This window comes from Copadichromis virginalis, linkage group LG19 (genome assembly GCF_057382275.1).
Source record: "Copadichromis virginalis isolate Kocher_CV1m ecotype Utaka linkage group LG19, C_Virginalis_male_GT1.1, whole genome shotgun sequence".
In the NCBI taxonomy this organism is placed as follows: domain Eukaryota; kingdom Metazoa; phylum Chordata; class Actinopteri; order Cichliformes; family Cichlidae; genus Copadichromis; species Copadichromis virginalis.
The window spans coordinates 9253440-9278352 of NC_140636.1; the positions used below are offsets into that span (position 1 = coordinate 9253440).

At 39.9% G+C, this 24913-nt stretch overlaps 1 protein-coding gene across 1 annotated transcript in view; it reads left to right on the plus strand.

The window, feature by feature from the left end:
* Nucleotides 1-530: 530 nt before the first annotated feature.
* Nucleotides 531-24913, plus strand: part of kcnh5b (potassium voltage-gated channel, subfamily H (eag-related), member 5b) — a 204068-nt gene continuing 179685 nt past the window's right edge. The window contains exons 1-4 of the mRNA XM_085442102.1: nt 531-722; nt 10918-11041; nt 13870-13976; nt 17230-17358. Of these exons, the coding sequence (XP_085298228.1) occupies nt 650-722; nt 10918-11041; nt 13870-13976; nt 17230-17358 (433 nt within the window). The 5' untranslated portion in view covers nt 531-649. The remainder of the gene's footprint in view (nt 723-10917; nt 11042-13869; nt 13977-17229; nt 17359-24913) is intronic.

Sequence of the window (24913 nt, forward strand, 5' to 3'; positions counted from 1 at the left end):
CATTGGAAGTATTTGCTGCTTTCTTTCAGTCTGGGCTGATTTTCTGTTTTCATAAATTCTTCTTCAATCTTAAAATGCATGAAACTATGACTGATTACCACCATTTTCTGTGATGTTGGAGAGCAAACAATAAATTAGTCAACAGAGGAAAACACTTGGCAGATTAACCCTAATCAGAACAATAAGAAATAAATAAGCTGCAGTTCTAGTGCCAAATAATTTTAATTCTAATGCGCTATTGAGCAGTTATGTAAATTGTTTAGAAAATCTCATCAAAATGCAAATGAAAAACATAACTAGTCTGATATTGCCATCTGCGTTACTAACGATGCAAACCGAATGTGTGATAAATATATAAAGGTTCCACTTATTGCTAAATATTAGCCAGTAAACAGCATTTATTACACAAACATTACAGTACATCGTTATTTTGAAGAGCGAGCACTCGGCAGCCGACACGCATGCGTCCTGGAGCTCCGTGCAGGCAGCGGGATGTAGCGCCGCTGCTGTGGCTCAGTGCGCACCGAGCATCCAGAGCGCACGGTTACAATGAGCTTCCCCATCGGTCCGACTGAGAGCCAGCGTCAGTACCGACATTCCAGCAGCAGACACACCGCCACAGACACCAGCTCCGTCCGCCCGCAGCAGGATGCCCGGGGGAAAGAGAGGGCTTGTGGCACCGCAAAACACTTTTCTGGAGAACATAGTCCGGCGTTCAAGTGGTGAGTCCACGCGTAGGAGCGAAGCTTGCTTTGGGTTTGGTTTTACCAGATCGCTTGGACCAGGACTTTGATGGAAAACAGTGTGTGTGTGTGTGTGTGTGTGTGTGTGTGTGTGTGTGTGTGTGTGTGTGTGTGTGTGTGTGTTTTATATCAGTGCAACGAGGGAGGTTTGGAGGATATAATCACATAAAGTCACTTTATACCTGCATTTATTTGTTTGCTCCCCGTGTGAGGCAACGTGAACCCAATATTATTCATCAGCTGATGCCCGTCAAACCCAAGCAAGAGATAAAAAAGAAGCTGATTTCAGAAATGAGAATATTTTCCAATCACATTGGATTTTGTTTGCGTTAAGGTCCCTCAACAGTTACAGTTTACGCATCGCCTTTAACTTTTCATGTTAAATTATTGAGTTTATGCGAGGCCATTATGTCGCCAGTTTTTTTTAAATAAAGTTTTTTTGTCATAAACTGAAGTTATTATTATTATTATTATTATTATTATTATTATTATTATTATTATTATTACACGGGAACAGAGTGAAAGGACTACACAGTGGTTTGAATTTTTTATAGCATGCTCCGTCATGTAATGCTGTATCTGCGTTAGGTTTAGTTAGACGGAATGAACGATCTGCCTGGTTAAATAATAAAAACGTGCCCCCCTTTCCTTGAATTGCTAGGTATTACTCTGCATCACTGTTGACTGCTTTTTTGTGTTGTTTCTGCACGAGAGGGAAAAAAGCTATCTTTCTCGTAAACTGCGCCTTGTCTTGGCACCGGCCTGAAAACGCGCTCTCGTCTCTATTAGATTGATTGCTTTCCTTTATCTTCCCAAAAACGTCTGCCGGGTAATCGGCCGGAATGACTTGTGAACTGAGGAGGTTCAGGCTGTGTGGTGGTATTGAGGTCAAAAAGATGGTTCCGGAAAGGTGTTTCTGTCGCTTGCCCTTAGTCAAAAAAAAAAATTTGTTGTAGTTTCTCTCGTGTTATTTCGTTTTTTTTTTTTTCTGTTTAAGAAATCACAAATGAAACTGTCTGGGATGATGTGAGTAGCAAAAGATGTTGATGTTGTACATTGTTCTCTGGCCTGTCAGCTCCTCCATACCTCAGGATTGAACAAAATCCATCACCGACTGTTTCAGTGCACCTTGGCATTGATTGTCCAAGTCTCTGATGCTCTGCTGGAGTGCTGGAATATTTTTTTCCAAAACCATATTCATTTGATATTTGATATTTTAATTATAGTGGAGGAGAGTGCTGTCACATAAATCCGAACTCTCCCATAACTATTCAACTGAACGGAGGTTAGTGACTGCAAAATTCACAGCACCTGGCTCACATCACTTTCAGATTTGGTGTTTATGTGCCCTATAGAAGTGAGCGTGGTCATCGGTAACACTGACAACTTCACCAGTGCCAAAATGTTCTGTCCCAGGATAAAAGCCTGAAAACACGCCAATCACTCTTCCATCAAGGGCACAAGGAGAGCCAAAAAAATAGCAAAATTCAAATTTACGTTTTACATTTACAAATGTAAACTTACATTTAAATGATGACAGCAGCCGAAGTGTGTTTATGTAGAACTTCAGTGAGTAATGATGGGTATACAACCCCAATTCCAAAAAATGGATCATGGCTTCTTCTTTGCAACCTGGATTTGTGGCTGGCATGGTGAACTCTGCTCACAGACAACGATTTCTAGAAAATGATGCTGTGATTTCCGACAGCATCTCTTTCAATTCCGTTCTACAGTTTATAGACATTGTTTTTTTGCAGATTGAGGTGAACCTCTGCCCATCATCACTTCTGAGAAACTCTCCCTCCCTAAGATGCTAATTTTATATCCAATCATGGTACTGACCAGTTAACAAAAGTTCCTTTAGCAGTTTGTTTTACTTTTCCAGCCCTCTGCATGTTCTGTTTCACTAAATCTATGAATCGTCACTGAAGTCTTCTTTGTTTGCTCATGCATATCCACTATCCCTCCTCTGCACATGTCCAAACCATCTCAGTTTTGCCTCTCTAACTTTATTGCCCAACCTCTACTCTTCATAGCTGCCATCGATTCCTCCTTATTGTTCCTCTTCACTTCCTTATTCGTTAACTTTCCTCCATCCACCTTTGTCTCTATCTCATTTACTTCATTCATCAGCTCCTCAAAACACTCCTAACATTTTCTCAGGACACACGCTTCACTCATTAGTACATTTCCCTCTCTATCTTCAATCGCTCTAACCTGCTGCTCATCCTTTCCGGCCTGAGCTCTCTGCCTACCCAGTCAGTACAAGATATGCAAATCACAGCATTCTGTTTTGTTTTATATTTTAAAAAGCATCCTAGTTTTTTGGAGTTGGGGTTGTATTTCCAGCTGGAAGTTGAGTACTGCTAAGCAGCTCCTGTCATTTTTAAGGACATTGGAATGTGTTGGTAGGATGAGCTCTTACAGCACAACAGATTAAAAAAAACAAAAGACTTTAAATGTATTATTTCTTTCATTCGGCTTTAATAAAAATTAAACAGTAACAGGTTTCATAGCCTGTCACACAGTTCTCTGAAAATTAAATCAGAGCTGTTAACTTTGGAATAATCTATTAAAAGTGGGTTTTAATAAAGTCCCACGATGGCTTTAGTTTTTCTTCAGGTGCTCCCGTGGTATCTGCCTTCAGGCAGCCATACTGGGCAGATACCACAGTCCAGCTAACAACTTGGCTGGGATGAAAGAGGAGAGTGGGAAAAGGTCAAGATGATTCAATGTGTTTTTTGTGTGTGTGGCATTAAGTCTTAGTCAGCACTTTAATTTTAAAGAGCCCACAGGAGGCTGCAGTCATCAGGTTTCAGGCTTAAAACGAGAAGGTGATAAATTAAGTAACTCCCGTTCCCTTTAGTGCTGAAAAATCTGTTAAGTAATTGTTTGGAAAGTGATGCAGAGAACAGATGAGGCTGATCTTGTTCCGGACTCTTCTGTCCATCTCACCCCTTACCCATGATGCTCTGCGGATTTTTTGGGGGATCATTTTTCAGCTCCATCAGCACGTGAGCCTGAAGCATTTTGCACTAAATTAAATAAAAAAGTTATTTTAATCAAATGCCTGTTTCAAACTAAACTTTTGGGTGAATGAAAAATCTGGAGATGTTCTCCTGTGGGTGGTGCCAGAGAACACATCATATTAGGCTCAGTGGAGATGGTGGAAGGTGGACAAGACCAGGTGAAAGTCTCAGATGTATTGGCAACCCATAAGTTTTTTCAGTTGTTCATTTACTAGATTGTTAGTGCAGACATCTGAGACTCGTGTAAGACTTGGCTTAGTTTTCATCAGTTCGCTGAACTCTGAATAAGATTTGAGGTTATGCTTTGCTGAGCTGATTATAAGTGAACTTACACCAAAAGTCCTCCTAGAAGCAAATTGTTTGTTTTTGCTTTGTGCATTTAAAAATCTTCAGTTTTCCTGAAACCACATACCACATTTCCATTTTCTGTAGGGTGTTTGAATGTTCTCTCTGGGTACTCTGGTTTTCTCCCACAGTCCAATGACACGCAGTTTGTGGGGTTAATTGGTGGTTCTAAGTTGGACGTAGGTGTGAATGGTCTGTCTCTCTGTATAATCCCACCTCTTGCCCTATGGAGCAGGGACAGGCTCCACTACGTGGAAGTGGATTGATGGAAATTTCCAGCTAATCTGGTGTTGTGGGACATTGATTCAAAGGTTTTATTTCACACAAATAATATCCCTGCTGAGCTCTAAAGAACCCACTCTATACAGTACTTGGATTTTCTTTTCCATTGAATCCAGGAAAAAAAATAGTTACAGTGAAGTTTAAAAATATTATCCGTGATGCTTCCACAACCACAAAAACAAAATTCAAGGTGTTTTTACAAGCCATGTCCTGTTTGGATATGGCCTTCCACTCCTCATTTTTCATGTTGTAGAAGCGCTTTCTCATAACAGGAGGGGCTGTTAAAAGAAAAAAACTTCTCTTCTTGTAGCAGGAAAGAAAAACGTGTCAGTGGAGACATAAAATCAGTGAGAATATCATTTTAAAACAAAGTCACTGAAAACCAGCCCCAGGTGATACTTTGACTGTCAGCCTGCTGTTACGGCTTCATGAAGACAGTTAATATTATAAAAGGTCACCGTTCCCCTTTGAATATACTCGCACACTTTCAAATGCCATCTATATGCTTTTCCAGTATATCTGTGGTCACATGATCATTGCAAGGCGTTCAGCTGATGAGTTTTTAAAAAATATACAATTGTTAAAAATCAAATATCACCCAGTCAGTGCTGGAAGGCCAATGCAGTGATAGAGGTTTTCCCCTGACTACAGCAAGAACGTTTTTATGATCGCTTTTTTTTATCATTAGATGGCTGACTGGTGAAATCAATAGAGTGTGCTGCTTGAGGGTTTTACTCATCAGTCTGTAAATGGCTGAAAGAGCTGCTGACACACCTTCAACAACTCATCCGCTCGTGTCTCACTGCAGAAATTTTATTGTCTTTCCAGAGCTTAAATGCTGTTTCACAGAGTTTTCCTCAATGCTGTAAATGTAGAACAGGTGGAAATGCTGCTTTTTGTGCATACATGCAGTCTTATTTGATTGGCTGCTACAGTATCTTTTCATCCTAAAATCCAGCCTTTTACCAGCCAACTGTTTTTATTTTGGAAGAGAGAAGTCTCTCTGAGTTACCAGGACAATATTCCTGGCAGGTGATAAGGGACATCACTGCTTTTGCATGTTCATTCCAAATACTGCTGTCTGTTTTTTGACTTCTCAGACATGTTAACCAATGAGTTAGCTTCATAAATATCCATTCTCTTCCGCTTATTCAATTCAGGCCCACATTGGGGTTGGAGCCTATCCCAGCTGTCTTAAATCAGCGGTCCCCAACCTTTTTTGCGCCACAGACCAGTTTAATGTCAGACAATATTTGCACGGACTGGCCTTTCAGGTGTCGCGGACAAATACAACAAAATAAAATGATACAACCAAGACAAAAACTGTGGTCTTTTGTAAATATAATAATAAATGTGAATTCACTGTGTAATTGTGTAAATTTATTAGCAGCGTCCTCCTGAAATGCGCCAACAACATTGAGAGCAACGTCCTCCTTTAATGCTCTCTGGTCGCTATGGTAATGCGTAAATATTTCTTTCAAAATAAGACACACAACTACAACACGGGAAAAGACAGAGTTAATGATAAAAACCCTGAAAACCATAAATTTCACACCCGAGCCTTATCTCTCGCGGCCAGGTACCAAACAACTCACGGACCAGTACAGGTCTGTGGCCCGGGGGTATGGGAGCGCTGTCTTAGGGTGAGAGGCAAGAGACCGTTAGCCTCACATAGAGACAACCATTCGGGCACCTAGAAACATCATTTAATCTAACCCCACTAACTGCATGTCTCTGAGCTGTGGGAGGAAGCTGGAGTACCTGGAGAGAACGCAAACACGGGTTGAACATGCTCCACACAGAAAGACCGGCCTGATGGTGGAAAAGGAGGTGTATGCTGTGAGGCAACAGTGTTAATCACTGCACCACCATGCAGCCCTTAAATATACTTTATATAATTAGTTACTATTACAGTGAACCTTTATTTACTTTGTTAACATTATGATATTGTTATTTGCTGTAATCACCTACTTTTTAATGGAAAGAGCCTTGAAAATGAAACAGTTGTTACTATTTTCTTGCTCGTGTGTTTTGTTGTGATTTCGAGGAGATGCAAACATCGGAGAGATCGGATAGATTTAGCTGAAGTCTTTTGGGATTTCCTTATGCAGCAGCTGACTGTCAGCTTGAGGATGTTTAGGTGTATAAAACAGACAGCGACAGGAGAGTTTGGGAGATGTGTTGTGCACGGCTTAACAATGAAAAGGTTATTTACTTTAAAAGCTCAGCTGCCTCTTTAGCTCAGCGGGTGAGCAGACAACCTCGTGGCCAGAGTGCAGCAGCCTGGCTTCAAGTAACCCATGGACCTTTGTAGCATGTCTTCCCTCTTCTCTCTCCCTTTTCTGTCCATTTTCACTGCTTTACTATTTAATAAATGCAAACATCCATCCATTCGCTTCCGCTTATCCTTTTTCAGGGTCACGGGGGGCGCTGGAGCCTATCCCAGCTGTCATAGGGCGAAAGGCGGGGTACACCCTGGACAGGTCGCCAGTCTGTCGCAGGGCTAACACATAGGGACAGACAACCATTCACACCTAGTGGCAATTTGGATTATCCAATTAACCTATCCCCACAAGCTGCATGTCTTTGGACGGTGGGAGGAAGCCGGAGTGAACCCACGCAAACACGGGGAGAACATGCAAACTCCACACAGAAAGACCCCGGCCTGATGGTGGAATTGAACTCAGGACCTTCTTGCTGTGAGGCAACAGTGCTAACCACCGTGCCACCGTGCTGCCCATGTAAACATGCCAAAAAAAAAAAAAAAAACCCTTAAAAGATCATCTTGGCCCATTATGATTAGGGTGTTATTTCTCTGAGTTTGGCTATCAGTTATATATATTATTAAATGGTTCAGCAATATCTGGGTATTTCATAGCATGAAGAGCAGTCATGGCTGTTTCCAGCTTTTCCAAAAACAAGATGGTAAAAGTTGATGCACTAGATGGCTTTTACTTTGAAAAGACTCTAAGGAATTAAACAAAGTTTTGGCCTACCCTGCAGTGCTGCTGATTGGGCTGTGTTTAGTGTGATAGGTTGATGCATAACTCATGAGCAGTGATAATTTGTTGGGTTAGGCACAAGGAGGGAATCAAAGGCACAGTGGGGCCAGAGCCATCAAGTAAGTAAATCTTTCTCATGGGCTGTTTTAATTTCAAGTAAAGGAATAATGTGTTTTGTTTTATTTCATTGTTGTACACAAACAATACCCGTCCTCCATATTTCTTTAGTCATAGTTGCTCCTGATAAAGAGTCATTTATCATTTTTAGCTTTGATTGTATTGAAATGCAGGACTTAGTCTTTTCACAAGTGTAGCCTTTTTTACTGGTCATTGGAGCACAGGCGCTACACCTCAAATACATTAAGAGTAAAAAACTGAACCTCGCTAATCCTGAAACCCAATGTGTGTGTGTTTTAATATACTCCAGATAATTTATGTACAAAAAATTGAATATGTCATTGGGACTGCTCACATCTGTTAAACTTTAGCAGCATTATGATGTGCATGAGATTTGTACAGCTAATTGTTAAACAGTCAAAACCTTCTGCATTGTTCTCCTCAGTGACCAAGCTATCACCATGCAGAATATATCAAATGAATTATTAATGTCTGTGTGGTTAAAAAGGGAAAGGAGAAAGGGCAAGAAGCTGCTGGTGGTATTTTTCCTCTGCCCTGATGTTTCTGCAGTCTCATTTTTGCCAGACTGTAGCTGCTGGGTAACTCATTCAGGTTGAACAAGAGGGTTGGGGAGGTTTATGATTTTCTCACTCATTCTTATAGATTGCATGTCTGGGGGAATTTGTGTTCATTCTTGTTCATAAGGTCATGTCCATTATTTATTTTGTCCTTATAAGTAAAACTGACTTGAAGAATCAGGTTCAGGTGATTTTTGTATCCATAAAGTTCGACCAAATATTCATGATGCAGATGTGTTTTTCTATCTGATAAGCTAAACAATGAATAAAATGAAAACAGTAATAAACACTAACAAAATATATAGCATACTATACATGGTATTAGGGCAGGGCAATATGGCCAAAAATATTTATCACGATATAATATTTTAAAATTTACGATAACGATATAACTGACGATATAAATGACGCGAGACAAAATACTTTACAACTCCACATCCACAACCCATCAATATATTTTCACTTAAACAAGCAGCTGTTTTTTATGTGCATTAAAGTTATATAAAAATTTAACAGTGCAAATGCAAATTCCTTGCTGAAAGTTTAACTAAAAGGCATGTCCAGTGGAAATTGGCCGACATATCTTCAGCCATGTATAATTTCCACAAAACCTAGATTATACACACACAATAGGGTAATATTATGTTGAAGCACAGTACGTATCACTCCGCGAGGCTCCTGCCTACAATAGCCGTAATGCTCCGACAATCCATCAAGCGGTGCAGGTTCGTAGCTTCGTAGTAAAACATTTTTTGACAGATTTTTGAGCGCCGTGTACCACATAAAATCAGTTCGAGGTCAGTAACATTATATCTTTATATTTATATATATTATATCCTAACATTATACCGGTATTACCGTGAACGGTATGATATGGCGCAAGCCCTACATGGTACACTGTACACAGCAAAATCTCCAGTGTTAAATTAACACTAGAGAGTGTCTATATGGATCCACACCTCTGAGTGTTAAATACAACACTGTTGAGTGTTAAATTAACACTTTTGACAGTGTTATATGTTTAAAAGTAACCTAGTCAGTTTTGAAGATTAACAAAGACTAACACTGAGCAGTGCTGATTTTCTAACACTGGAAAATAACTCAAAATGTTAGAAATATTCCAGTGTTAGAAAATCAGCACTGCTCAGTGTTAGCCATTGTACAGGCAGGGAATTATTTATAATACAATGTTACAGTGTTTAAGAGAAATAAGTATTTGATCCCTACAAAACCATCAAAAGGCAAACAGGAAGCTTGGTGAGAAGGTGACAACTTTTGGTTCAGTTATTTGGAAACAGAGGAAATGAACTTCAGTCGCCTTCAGTCTGGAGCTCTGTGCATCTCCATCCAGCTCCATCAAGTCTCAAGGGTTGAGGAGGCTCATAAAACAGGTGGTGGATCAGCCCAAAGCTACACAAGAGGAGCTTGTTAACGATCTGAAGACAACCACAGTAACCAAGAACTGCACTGGTAACACACTACATTATAATGGACTCAAATTTTGCAGCCCCATCTTAGGTTTGACAGTAAACATCTAAATGAGTTGGAGAAGGCTTAGGAGAAAGTGTCGTGGTCAAAGAAGAACCAAAATTAAGCTCGACTCGCCATGTTTGGAGGAAGAGAAATGCTGAGGATGACCCAAAGAACATCATCCTCACAGTCAAGCATGGAGGTGGAAACATTATGCTTTAGGGTTGTTTTTCTGTTAAGGGTACAGGATGACTTCACAGTATTAAGGAGTGGCTGTAGCTCGGGAGGTAGAGCAGATCATCTACTGATCGGAAGGTTAGTGCTTCGATCCCTGCCGATCCCGGGCATGCCAAGCATCCTCGGGCAAGATACTAACCCCAAGTTCTCTTCGATACATCCATCGGAGTATGAATGAGCGTGAATATTAGATAGTAAACATTGAAGGATGTGCTTGTGTGAATGGGTGTGATTGGGTGAATGTGCATGTTATAGCTTTGAGTGCTCAGGGGGAGTAGAAAAGCACTATATAAGAATCAGTCGATTTACCCCTTAAAATCATGGACGAGACACTGAAGATGGATCATGGAGCTTCCAGCATGGCAATGACCCAAAACATTTTGCTCAGGCACCAGAAGCACATTAAGGTCATTGAGTAGCCTAACCAGTGTTGATTTGATTCAGGCTGACTGTCTTGAAGTAAGCCTTACTCAGTTCCTTATTCCATAGGGCACACATACGGCTGCAGCTTTTAAGTTCAGAGTTTTTGAAGTCTGTCTTACTGCATGCTGGCTCACAGAGTTCTTGCTTGCTGTAATCGTTCCTCCTCATGTTACCAGTGCAGCATGTCCCCTCCGCTGTGAGAAGTTGTTTCAGAGTTAGTCTTTTTAGTGTAAAACACCCTCTAAACCTGCTTTTAGCTTTATTGATGGTCAAACCATTTCCTCTGGTTTAATAGCTTTGCAACAAGAGCTCTAACAAATCGGTTTAAAGTCGAATCACTTTTTTGTGGTTTGGCTAAACAAAAGGTTCATTACTAGTATAATAATATAGTATATTTAAAGCAAAGCTTAATGAACCTTTACAATCAGTTTTCAAAGATCAATTAAAGTATGCATCCTCTGAAATTCTGAGGTCCTCAAACCAGAGACTCTCCTTTAATCTCTTCCCACTAAGACTACAAACAGAACAACATGTTGGCTTCATGAAAAGCAAAACTAAAACTGACACGGCCAGTCTAACACATCTTTATCCAGTCCTCCTCAGAGGCTAAGAAGCTTTGTAGCCTTTTATCTGTTATTTATATTTGATGCTGTCTGGAGCTGATGTTCTGTCTTTCCTGTCTGTCTGTCAGAGACCAGCTTTCTCCTGGGAAACGCCCAGATCGTGGAGTGGCCCATAGTTTACAGTAATGACGGATTCTGCAAGCTGTCTGGCTTCCACAGAGCCGAGGTCATGCAGAAGAGCAGCACATGCAGGTACAAGTCAAATTAGATTTTGTATCATTACCAGACATTTGAAGTGGACCTGATATGTTTTTATTTGTTTTCTGGCATATATTTACTGTTGCACTGAAGGATGTTCAAATTAAAAATATCTGAAAGTTCAGGTAATAAACTGAAAAACTTAGTAAACTGCAGTCAGAGCAGTTTACTTGTATGTGATTGGCTGCGACCAAAGTCGACCTGCCTGCTTGTTGTTTGAGCCTAACATCTGGAAGGAACAGCCAATCAGAAGAAAGTTGGCTAAAACACAGCTTAAGACAGTGGGTTGATTGAGGGGTGCATCAAGGTCCAGCATGAGATCAACTATTTTGAACTCTGAATTATGCAGAGCTACTGTCTTTGAGTCCAAGAAGAAAAAAGGTGGAAATAAGAATAGGTTCATTTTAAAGACTGCAAATATGCACGTATTGTTGTGTAACAGCATTATTAGTTATAGCGTGGTAATGGAGCAATAATCCAATCCCAGTTTAGGTATATATGCATTAAATTTCATCTTCACATTTGCATACAGTCCTTTGCTGAATTTCTAGTAGACTCATATGTCTTATTTAGCTCCCGGGTTTATGCATTTTTAATGGTTTATTCTTCAGTGAAGAGTGGGACTCATAAAAAACCAATATATATTTATATATTTTTTTCAACACTATTGTATTTATAACCACACCAGACTAGCCATGATTCACAGCTCAAACCCTGTCACTTTCAAAGTTCTCTATTTAGCCTGCAAAGATACACACAAACAAAGAAAAGGTTTCAAAGTGTCAGTTGTTTTGCACCTCCCTAATTCTGTCCTCCTCTAGCCAGAAGAAAAACTCTTGTTTTGAAAGAGAGGAAGTAGAGAGAGGATGGCACACCACTCAGTGAGTGTCTGAAATGAATCCAGTCTGGAGCTGTCAGGGGAGCTCTTCCCGGTCCACCTCGAGGACGGTGCCCTGCTCGCCTGTCAGTCAAGATGTTTTAAAATTTGACTCCCTTTCCTCAGGCTGCTCTCAGATGTGACTGGAGGGTGGTGTGTGTGTGTGTGTGGCGTGGGTGGGGGTGGGGTCGGCCTTGACTAGCCTGCAGCTAAAAAGACTCCATTCGGACACTGAGCTGAGTGAGAACAGAGACACGGATTTATCCCTGTGCTTCCTGCTGCTCTGGGCTGAAGAGGACACTGAGACTGACAATGCGCTCAGTCGTGACACTCAGAGGATTGAAGAGGCCACTGAGAGCTTAAACTTACAGGCTGCTGCCAAACTGATGGAAGACAGCAGCCTGTTAATGGGGTCCAGAGACATTTCTTTTTCTTTTTAGTCTTTTAACTGTGGTACAAAAGGTATGAATCGGTAACAGTGGTGCAGATGTGCTGACATTTCACACAAAATCCTAATAGCAGTAAGTCAAGGAAAAAACAAAACAATTTCATAAAAAGTGAAGGTAGACCTCTTCAGCTGCAAATTGAAGATGAAACATTATGCTATACAAATTGCAGTGTTTTGCTTTTGGATTTTTATCAGCCAACCTACAAAGGACTCGTGTCTTAGACTGGTCCCATAGGCCGATCACCACACCACTACACGTGTATTGCTGGATTTCCCAGTAATTCAACATGCAAATGTGGAAAGCCAAAGCCCGTGAAAGCAGGAGACCCCCATACAGAACAAGAAAGATATGACATTAATTAACTTAAGAACTGTGGGCAGATTAAGCAGCTTTAGTCTGCCCACACTGATTCACAGATTCACTTATTGGATGGATAGAAAGGCCAGCGGAGGATGTGGGCTGGCACTGACAACAGCTAATCCTAAACTAATGCTGTGCTTGATTTTTCACATCATTTCACTGAACAATTTTCCTTATGCCTGTCTTCAGCTCGCAGTAAGGCCAGGTTGAATTTTCCACTCTGCTTACTAATATGTCTGACATCACTGGTGACATTGCTAGAAGGCGACATTCAACTTTGGCCCATTCCATTAGAGGTTAGAGGGTGGGGTTAGATGTCAAATCCCAGTTTTCTGAAAACGTCCAATTTCTGTGTTCACATCATGGTGCTGTGGTGGGTAGCACTGGTGCCTTACAGTAATGGTCCTAGGTTTGAATCCAGTCTGTAGTCTTTCCATGTGGGGCTTTAGCCTTTCTTTGGTAGACCTGTCCGGGGTGTACCCTGTCTCTTGTTGTATGATAGCTGCTGTTGGCTCCTGCATCCCTGATTTGGATTTAAAAAAATGGATGGCTATACTCTGCATTTCTAACCAAAAGATGTTGAAATTTAATAAAATCCTCATTTTAAGTTCTTTGGCAAAGCTGGAAGAAAACATAAAAGCATTTACTGAACTCAAGGATGAACTGATCAGGATCTGGTCACTGAGTTTGTTTGTGTATCAAGGAAAGATCAAGTGAAAGTCTAAACTGGTATTTCATTTTCAAATGGTCGATGGTCACCTGCACTGTGGCAGCATAATGGATAAAATAGTGACTGAATCTGTGCCCACTCTAAAAAGTACAAATGTGTGTGGATGTGCAAACTGGAACTGGAATTTGATCTTGGAAAACAAAGTAGGAGAAATGTATAAATGTTCCCTTTATGGAATGATTACAGCCCAGAACAAATCTGCACTCACATCCCTGTGAGCCCAATTTATCCTTTAGCCGTTGCATCACTTTATTCTATTGAACCAAACATAAGAATTAATGGAGTTTTGATGGTGAGATAACACATTGACAGTACCATTAATAACATATATGAAATATCATACAGAGGCATGAAAGACTGATGATTGATTGTTGCAGTTTCTCATATTGCTTATTTCCCTTCACAGTTTTATGTACGGAGAGCTGACAGACAAGAAGACCATCGATAAAGTCAGACAGACGTTCGACAATTATGAATCTAACTGCTTTGAAATCCTGCTGTACAGAAAGAACAGTGAGTGTTCACTTCAGTTATTTCTTGATGTGTCTCATCATGTCTTTTATGTAATTTTTTAACACATATACATTACTGATAGCCTTCTGTCTGCATTGTTGTCATCATTTCTATCAGTGTGTATTCAGTTGAGTTATGTTAAGTTCAGTTATGTTTTTGTATTCTGATTTTAACATTCTATCAATCGATTATTTCTAATGAACATGTTCTTTTCATTTTTATTTTATTTTACATGTCCTTGACAGACTTTTTTTTTATTTATATGTCTTTAAGGATGTGAGATTTAAATCACTGCTCATGTTAGATAAAGGCAATAAATGGAGGGCAGATACAATTTGATAAAATGAATTAAAAAATGTAAACACAGTGTTGTTGACTGTGTATTTGAACAATAGTAAAGTATACCAACTGGGCATAACATTATGACCACCTGCCTTGCCTCATCCAGCTTGACTTCTTTCCATAGTGCATCCTGGTGCCAGGTATTTCCCATGTAAGTGACGCAGATGTATCCGGTTTTCCACACGATGTAAAAGATTCATCATCACCTTTTTCCATTCCTCCGTTCTCCAATGCTGATGCTCACATGGCCACTGTTGGTGCTCTCGGCATGGATATTAGTCAGCGTGGTCACCCTGACTGGTCTGCGGCTATGCAGCCCCATACAGAACAAATTGTGATGTACTGTGGATTCTGACATGTTTCTATCAGAACCAGCTTTAACTTTACTGGCAATTTGAGCTAAAATAGCTCATCTGTTGGATCACATGGAACAGATTTCGCTCGACACATATGAATGAGACTTGGCTGCCCATGACCCTGTTGCTGGTTCACCACTGTTTCTTCTGTGGGCCTCTTTTGATAGATACTATCCACTGCAGGAAAAACCCAGAGCCCGTCACAGGTCCTTGTGAAAGTTGCTTAAATCCTTACACTTGCCTCTTTTTCCTTCTTCTAACACATTAACTTTAAGGACTAAATGGACTCTTTATCTGTATAAGGTCTTTAAGTCTGAGCTGTGTCCGGGTCCAAAGTCAAACGAACACTGCAGCATCACTGAGAGTTTAAAAACTGTATAAATTCTGTCATCTGTAATAAAATGATCAGTATGGCTGCTCTACCGGGTGTAACAATTAAGTTTAACATTCAGGCATCCATGAAAACAGGTTTTATGAAGTTAAACAGAGTAAGAAGATAGCAGGGAGTTAGCTCGCTAGTTTCCATCTAAACATACCATGTTCTGACTGAGGGATTTCTGAAAAAATTAAAACGTACAGCTCTGTTATCACTTCTGACATAAATGAAGACAGAAAACTAAACAGTAGTGACGTTTGTAGGGCTACTGAAGTTGGGCTAGCTGGTATGTAACGGTGTGCTACATGGTGGCTAGCTACACAGCTAGGGTTAGCATACTATAAACACATTACCATAGTGAAAACTTTTTTCCACTTGATAAAAGTTAACGTGAGGGTTCCCGATGGTTAGGGACAAACACAATTGTATGACAGAATCCTGAAAATGGACCAAACAACTGAACAACTGAGATAATCCAAACCACAATACCAGGTTAGTCATTAATATACTGCTGCCTGTGCTGGGCTGTAATCACATAACAAGGTTTTAAAAACTGAGCTTTAGAATGAACAGTGGTAATAAAAACTGAGAGAGGCGGACAGTGATTACAGCCTTTTTTTTAGAGGCTTCTTCAGATTAAGTAGAACAAGATACAAAGCATTAAAATATGTTAAAAACACAACAACCTTAATAAACGCAGAGTAGTTTGGACCCAGAAGCAGGGTTCATATGTCAACACTTAAAGACCGGATATCCCACCCACTAACAGGAGCCATGAGCCATTCACTTTACCTGTCAGTGCTTATAATGTTAACCTGAGCGGTACTAGATCAGCGTGTTAGGACAACTGACAAGCTGGAACTACAAAACGGTCCATCTTTGAGTGCAGAATGGAGAAGGAAATAAAAACTTTTACCATGGCACAAATTTGATGACAAATTATGAGAGCAGGGCCCTCATAGAGGCGTTTGTGTAATACGTGAATGAGGCGAATTCTTTATGTGTGAAGTATTTTCTCTTCTTTTCCTTAGTACACGTAGATTAATTGTTTTGCTTCTTTATCTACTGGCTTCCTTAGGGTGCCATCCACTGCCCCCTTAAAAGCGGAAAGAATATCACTTTGACCTCTGACACATCCACTTAGTTCAATTGCCATGTTTACCACTCTCACAAAGTACCCAAGTGCCACGTGAGTGCTGGTTCAGGACTCAACTCAGCCTTTTGTACTAATGAGTTAGCATGTTCATTGCCACAAAATTGCTTAAATTTCAAAGTAAGAAAGCAGAATATGATATTTCTTTTTATTTGACTTGTGTTTTTAAAATAAATTAAATTAAATTTTATTTATATAGCACCAAATTACAACAACATTCATCTCAAGGTGCTTATATACAATCAGACGACCCCCTATGAGCAAGCACTTTTTGAAAAAAATACCCTTTAACCAGATATAAAAATAATGGTTATCACACACTGGTGTGTAATTCAGTTGTTTTCTTTATTAAGATAAATATCTCTAAAATCCATTATTGGCATATAGATTTAAACGTATATATATATATATATATTTTTTTTTTTACATTTATTTTAATATCTGATACAGACTTATGAAACCAACCACATTTGACTCAGTGGCACAAAGATTGTCTTCTGAGAGTCTTAATGTGGTTGCTTGGTCCTGATAATGGAGCATAATTAATGGCTAGATTATATTTATATCTGCCCTCTGTTGATTGTTTGAGCAAGCCCAGAGCAGCAATTTAGATGTGAAATCACTTTAATCTGTTTTCTGCAAAGACAGCAGAGATGTCATAAAAGCTAGTGCAGTAATAAAACATTTTTTTTCCACAAATTGTTCCACAAATTGTTCCAACATATATTTTTCACATTTTGAAAGAAGTGGTCAAAGGTTTGTGGACACCCTAACACAAACCCCTAATGGAAGCATTGATAAGTAGTTTGAAAAATTCTTTTAGTAAAGCAACATAAAAGTATAATGTTTCAAACCTAGTAAGGATTCCACAAGAGATTGTTCAGATTACATTTGGTAAGGTTATTTCGAGCATCATGGATGTTAAATCCTCAATGGTGACACTGTCTTGGGTCTATTTGTTATTTTGTTTTATAGTGACTCCCTTTGGACATATGTACTCTAAGATTTGATGATGTTTTGTTGCAGGAAGTCCTGTTTGGTTCTACATGCAAGTGGCTCCCATCAGGAATGAGAATGACAAGGTGGTGCTGTTCCTCTGCACTTTTAAGGACATTACCCTCTTCAAGCAGCCCATCGAAGATGAAACCACTAAAGGTGGGTGTTTTCACACTGCACAAATGTTTCTCTCCTTTTGTTGAAGATAAGTTTTGTGTGGAGGACGACGGAGGGCCCAAAGTCTTGACAGATTTGAAAACCCGACGCTCCCTAGTGCAGATGATGATCAGCTTGGTGCTCTGAACCACTTGAAAAGATTGTGTTTTGTTTCTGGTTTATTAGACAGCAACACACTATGAAGAATAACAGCAGAGCAGTGCAGGGCATGACATGTGACAAAATGTCTGAGAGCAAAAGAAATTAATACATGGCTGGATGCTCCAATGCAATCTAACGCCACTTGGCTTGTGATCGGACGTGTAATTAGCTTTCTTCATCCTTGTCCTTCAACAGCTTTTTTCTTCCTTTCTCTCCATCTCCTTCTGCATATGTACACTCCTACACTTTATTCTTTTCCTTTTATTACTTGATGTTTCTCTAAACTTCCTTCACCTTATCTTTAACTTTTCTTTATCATTCTCTACCTTTTCTTGCCCTTCATTTACGGTACTGACTTTCTCTTCCTTATCCTAGTTTCTTAGCTTTTCCTCCTCGTTCTTGCAGCTTTTTCTTTGAACACCTGTTTTGTTTATCATCCTTCTCTCTCTTCTTCCCTTTTGCTCAGTCATCGTGTTCGCCTTGCATTGAATTTTCTCTGATATTCTCTGGTTACTGATTGCTACCTCCGTTACATTCTCTGTGTAATTATGCCCATTATTCTTTTTATCCTTGCTGGCACAGTGCATTCCAATACCAGTTGGCTGACTGGTCCACCACTTTTGCTTCAAACTGCAGCTTTAGAGGTTTTTCCCCCTGGGGCCCTTATGATGTTGACACTTGTTCTTTTTTCTCAGTGGATGGCTGTGAAAATGGATACTCAAATTTACATTACCCTCAGGAAATGCCTGATATCGTTGGTGATCTGTTGACTTATCGGTATGTGCCATCGTCAGCCAAAATTTATCTGTCTTATTATCTCCAAGTTAATGTGATTTCTGTTAGTCTGGCATGCACTTTGTGTCAAGTTCCAATTAGCAAATTAGTCTCAATTGTCATCCACCTCATCCTTCTGCTCCCTTTGACTCTGCGTACCAAACTCTCCTCTGTCCTTTCTCTCACGCTGAGAAGTCTCAGAAGATTAGTACTTGCTACAAACCTTTTTCCTTTCTTTTGTTTTTCATCCCAAGCTGAATGTGAAAAAAGGAACATGTCAAGTCTCTCTGCAGTTTCCCTGCAAAGCTGTCAGGTTGTGTTTGACAAGGTTCTGATGCTGTCAGGAGTCACTGGAGGAGTGGGTACCGGTGTTATCCTCCGTGCCCTACAGTGTCAGCTCCCCGCCTTGGGAGTCAGTTCTGGTGCTGCCATTCTGGTGTGTTTTCCCTTTTTACAAGGATCATGCACCCTTCCCCCTTCATTGATATACAGGCACCTGTAAACATGTGCGCACACATGCACTGATGTACTCCTGCCTCCTCGCTGCAAAGATCTCCTCACTGTTCTCATGTGTGTTTCTTTTAATTAATTAATTTAAAGTGTTCTCAGCGACATGAAAAACATGGCCTGAATCAAAGCAATCGAACGATCGAAGCCTTAGTGGATCTATTCGTCACATTAGCGTGTTGACATCTTTGTGATTTCGCTGTGGCTGCTGCCTCTGACAGTGTGACAAACTTTGCTTAACATTTTGACAAAGTGAGGCATCAAGTTTTATGCAGTATGAGTGTACTTAGCTTATCCAAGTTAAAGTATTTTTGTACAGTAATGGTGCTGTAGAGAAGCTCTAAAAATGTTGTATTAAAGTATTCTCACAAACATTACAGTTGTTACATATTAATAACCCCAAAGCTATGTAGAATCTGAAAAAGCAGTGGCACCAAATTACTGAGTTGTTCCCTCAGTTATGCTGTAACAGTATTCAATCAGGGCCTTTTTCCAGGAAGCAGGTTCATCAAACTCTGAGTCTAGCCATAAGATCAGAGTGAGTCCAATAGACTCTGAGTATGATCATCTTGAGTTAACTACATGCATGCGTAGAGAAAAAAGCTCCTCGTCTGTGGAGCTGTAATAACACAAGTTATAATTATGGGTAAATTGTACCAGTGCTGAATATGAACATGTGCCAGTAAGGCCCAGAATATTGATTTAAGAAAATAAAAATAAAAAAGGGGAAAGTTTAGTTCACTCTGTCATCATCAGACACAGAAAAAAAAAGTTGCATACAAATATTTACATTTTTCGTGCTCTCCATGGTCACCATTTATCTTAGCTAACGTGAGTTTTCATTAGCTAAAGCTGCAATCTTAATTTGACATCACAGTTTGTGATTCCATCTAATTATTCAGCAAGTTAACAGAGGAAAAATGTAGGTGACAGAAGCTGAAGATAAAAACATTGACTGACACATCAGACATGTAACAGTTTATGGCCACTTCATTTTTTTTTAAATGAAATTCAATCAGCATTTAATGTACTGATGTGCTGTAACAGTCTGATTTTTAATGTTAGAGGATTTAATTATTTCTTCCATTACTGGATAAAAATGCTTAATGAGATTTACAGAAAAACTATGCTTTGTTTCCCAGTTTAACCTTTTTTTAATCTGATCTAAGATCAGCCTTTACTGATAGCTGATAGCTGTCATACAGTCAGTAGTAACTGTTTCACATTTAACTAAAAAAAAATGCAGCTTTCCAAGTTTTGTAAGACACGTGTAAGCTTTTATAGCGCTGTCTACTGTACATCAGCTAGATTTGACATATTTCATTATAGCTTTGGCGAGATGACCTATTTCAACCCATGAGAAACCAAGGTCACACAGGTGTTCTTGTTAAAGTTTCAACACTGACTCTCCCATAGCTTTCCTGACAGTAAAAATTGGTCTGGGCTCTTACGGGTTAAAATCAGGAATACAGACAAAATAAGCCCGCCTTGATTCACCTGAATGGGAAGAGCTGGGAAATTACCTCATCTGAAATGGATCTGGGCCTGATCTGGTCTGAATCTATGATCTTTATCCATTTTGGATCTGCACTGGATAGTTTCACTTTTCCTGTACGCCATCCTATGTTAACCCCACAGATGGTTGTGCAGGAAAATCTCAGTCGATCAGCAGTTTCTCAAACCAGCCTGCCTGGTACAAACAACCATGCCACATTCAGAGTTACTTAAGTCATATTTCTTCCCCAAACTGACACTCGTGACCTGCTGCCAGGTGATTGTCTGACTATATAGTTATGTTAACAAGTTGAACAAGTGTACCTGATAATAAAGTGGATGAATATTTACTGCCAATAAAGAAAATGCATTTTCATGTCTGTCAGTTTTGGATGGTATATTAAAAGTTTTTTAAAGTCATAGTTCATTAAAAGTCAAAGCAATGCTTTGTGTGTATAAAACACAACACTAATTTACTTAAAATTTATTTACAGTTAATATAAGTTCAAGCTAATGTAAACAGGGTTGGTTTGAGCAGAAAACAGTTTAGCATTTAATACTTTTAATCTTTTAATTTCTGACATTTCAACATGAAAATAAACATATTGTTAAAAAGGAATGGACTATTAAAGATATGGCTTCTTGTTCTGGACATGCATGTAAGTGCGTATAGTTTGACCTTTTAAAAGACAATCTCCTTGGTAACAAAGCTCCACCTCGCAGGTGGTGGTTTGACTGGCATACTCCAACTTCAGACCAGCTAGTGCCCTGTGGTGTATTTCAGTACAGTACAGCTCATTAGAAGCCACAGAGAGGATGCAGCCTTTGCCTGCTGTGCCACAGAGCACACAGGGGCGTACTGGGTTCAGCAGTTTAGCCCGCCTGGTGATAAGGGGGGTGGGAGAGGCCGTTTGTAGGGAAGGGAGATTCGCTGCTGCAGGCGTTGGTGGAGTTGGCTCGTGCTGCAGACTAAAATTCACTCTGGGCTCCGTCTCTGGCTGCTCCCACAGCGCGGCATGCCACAGCATGTCAGCGTCATCAGAGTGGGAGATATTGCAGTAAAAATCTAACAGGGGATTTCAAATTCATTGTGTGCTTTCTTGACACCGTGTCCCCGTTTCACCTAAAAATAAACCATTTATACACATTTATTGGTCTAAAACCTGGATGTTTCTGCATGTGAGAAGAGATTTGCATTCTTTCCTTCATGTTTCCACTTAAACTGAGCTTTAAATGGTGCTTCTCCCACGAACCTAAAACATCTGGATCGAGGCAATTTTCTTTGCACGTGGCTGATTGTGGTTATCAAGGTGAACCAGCTGGCCGGTGCTTATTCGTCTCAGTATCATCCACTGACTGAAGCAGTAAGAAAAAAAAGAGGAAAAAGAAAACACAGGAAAGCAGAACTATTAAAAAATAATGGTCACTGTGTTGTTGTTGTTTTATGGTAGAGTGGCTGTGTTGACTGCTTTGCTTTGTCAGCACCTGTGAGTGCTTCACAAAGTGCTGTTACCTCAGCCTCAGGCGAGACAACATTTCAGGCTGACGGCTGATCACAATGAGTGACGAGTACTGTGGCAGGAACACAAGTGCCTCAGGCACTAAGTGTAATCCTTCAGTTTTTTTAAACCAATAGTTTGATTTAGCTTGACCAGTAACAGTTACCTTTACTCAAAGTGGTTTTGTGCTGTGGAAATTACAGTCCGCTCTGTTGAGAAGAACGGAAGTCTTTTTAAATGGTGACCTTTTTTTAAGGAATACAATATTTGAGAATGTGGAAGACATTTAATTGAATTGTTCTCCATTGTGTTTAAAAAATGCATAGATTTCATTTCATTTGTTGGAAATCTATCTGTGGCAGGGTGTGGCTTGGGGCTCAGCTGCAAGGGAGGCTGAGACACACCGGAGCTCCGTCAGCCAATTACGTCTCCCCTATAAAGAAATGTACCGGGACCTGAGTTGGGGTTGTGCGTGTGGCTGGCAGCTGAAAAGCTGCGACCGTGTATTAAAGGCACGAACAGCTAAATAAAAGGGGTCAAAACGTGCGAACTGTGTGGTCGGGTTCGTCACTCTGTCTCACTATCCAAGTTAGTTAATTGTAATCCATCTTTGGGTGAGAACAACTTGTCACACACAAGTTTTTTACAACTTGGAAAGCTCAAGGAACCTTACTAAGCACTGATATATTACAACAAATTGTTCAATAGCTACACTATATGTAAAAAAAACATAGGACCACACTGTTGAATCTTTGAATTTGGGTGTTTTCAGTCCCGAACACACGCGTGTATAAAATCACAGCACCTAACCATGCAGTCTGCTTTTACAAACATTTGTGTCCACTTGATTCAACCACAGTGCTGTAACTGAATGCCATCTTTGTAACAAGTCTGCTTGTATTCCACGATCAGCTGGAAGTGGCATTACTGCAAGGTGAAGACCCAGAGCAGCTCAGTCATGAAGTGGCAGACCACGTAAATTTACAGAGCAGGGTTGGCGAGTGCTGAGGCTGGGAAACGTTTGCCAACACTCTGCTGACTGATTATGGTATCTCCATCAGCACAAAAACTGTGTGCTGTGAACTTCACGGCATTTCAATGGCCACATAAAACTCATTTAACAATCGGACTTCCATTTTGGCTAAATGTCCAAATTATTGCTTGGATTTAGGGTTCTTTTTCCAAGGTTATCATTATGCAGCAATATTGTTAACATTTGTTGAATTTATCCTCTAAGTCATAAAAATGATTGGGTCTGTTTAATTCCACTCAATTCTTAGCAACAAACATGATTTGCTGCAATTTGCTTCAACCTGCGCCATACGTGGATGTAGAGTTAATCTTTAAAACCGTCTGTGACCTCTTGCCAAACTCTGTTGTGACCTCTATATCTCCCCTCTTACAGGACATCTTTTTTCACCTGCACTTCCAGGTATTACAAAATGAAAAAGAATGATGTGCTTTTGCACTGCATGTATATAAGTCATGTGTCCCACATGTACTGTTTATAAAGGCGCATGTCATGCAATGCAGTTTGCTGTGTGTAGTATTTTCAACCAAAATCTAATCTCAGACTCTACTTACTTTGGTGCGTGCACTAGTTCTGCTCCTGTGTTATTTTTAGCCGAATGCCTTTTTCCTTTTTTTTTTCAATTTCCATTTCAAGTCTGATAAATCACACGGTTGCTGCATTCTTGTGAAACATAGGCAGACGCAGCACTATTAACCGTGAAAAAGACCGCTTATTTTCTTGTCCTGCAGTTTCCTTTCATGCTCTCTGTGAGGGCTTTTTGTCCTTTTTTTGCCACAATGTACAGTGGAAGCCTGTGGGCTGTCAGTATGTATTTACGTGAATGCCAGCAAGACAAATTCTCCCATTTTGCTTCATGATGAAAATGTTTGTATGAAAAAGAGCCCATTGGCTCATTTTCTCTGCCAGCGGCTCGCTGTTTTTCTGTTAATGCATTGTGCTGCTCTGTAATGCATGCACATTTTACCGTGAACTATTCAGCCATTATAGGCAGCACAGAAAAAAAGTCTTAAGAATGACATGAAAATGATAAGAATTACATCACAAAGGAAAGGCGCTACAGTCAAATCATTCTTTGTCACGGTTTCTAACATAAATTCATATGCAAGATTTAGGTGTTAGAAATAGTTCAGGTTTCACAACAAATCACGTGTCATGATGGATTTCCCTGTTTAAGAGAGTTAGTTGTGGACTATTAATTTGCTGTCATGAGTGAAAAGGATGCTTAGTTAATGTAAGCCTCGATCACAGCTCCTAGTGGTCAGCTTCATAGTAAATTGAAACTACTTGAAAAGCATAGGCAGCAAGATTTTTATTAGTAATGATCTAGTTTATATTGTTAGCAGCTTGTTAGCCAACGTAAACATTGCTTTTCATGCATTTTCAGTCTAGTCCTTGTACCTTTTTCAGAAGAATGTTTAATATCATCATCATCATTATTATTATTATTGTGATCTATGAGCCATTCAAGTATAAAAAGGCACCCAACTCAAGGATGATCCAGTGTTGTCTAAACATTAAATTTGCTGAATTAATTACTTGCAGCCTCTATCAAAAACATTTTATATGTTCCAGTCTCTTCAGCTGAATCTACAAAAATGCCAAAGATAACACATCTTGAAAGGCTTTGTCCCCAAGTTGATTTCTTATAAGTTAGAACAGGGCTGCCCAATCCCAGTCCTCAAGAGCTACTATCCTGCAGCTTTTAGATGCATCCCTACTCCAACACAGCTGAATCAAATGGTTTGATTACCTCTTCAGCATGCCATCATGTTTGGCAAAGGCCTGATAACAAGCCATTCATTTGATTCGGGTGTGTGGGAACAAGGATGCATCTAAAAGCTGCAGGACGGTAGCTCTCGAGGACCGGGATTGGGCACCCCTGAGTTAGAAACTCAGCATTGTGTGTAGTGTGTCCCTAAAAATTCTGAGGAAGAAAGTTTTTAGTGTTATAATGCATTAGTAGTGCTACATTAATGTGGGTCAGCATTGAGGGCCTCTGCTCTCTCCCTTGCTTGTTGAAGTTATTTGGGTTAGTGTGTTTTTTTGGCTGATATCCTGTCTCACTTGTGCAATGATGTCAGTAGAGAGA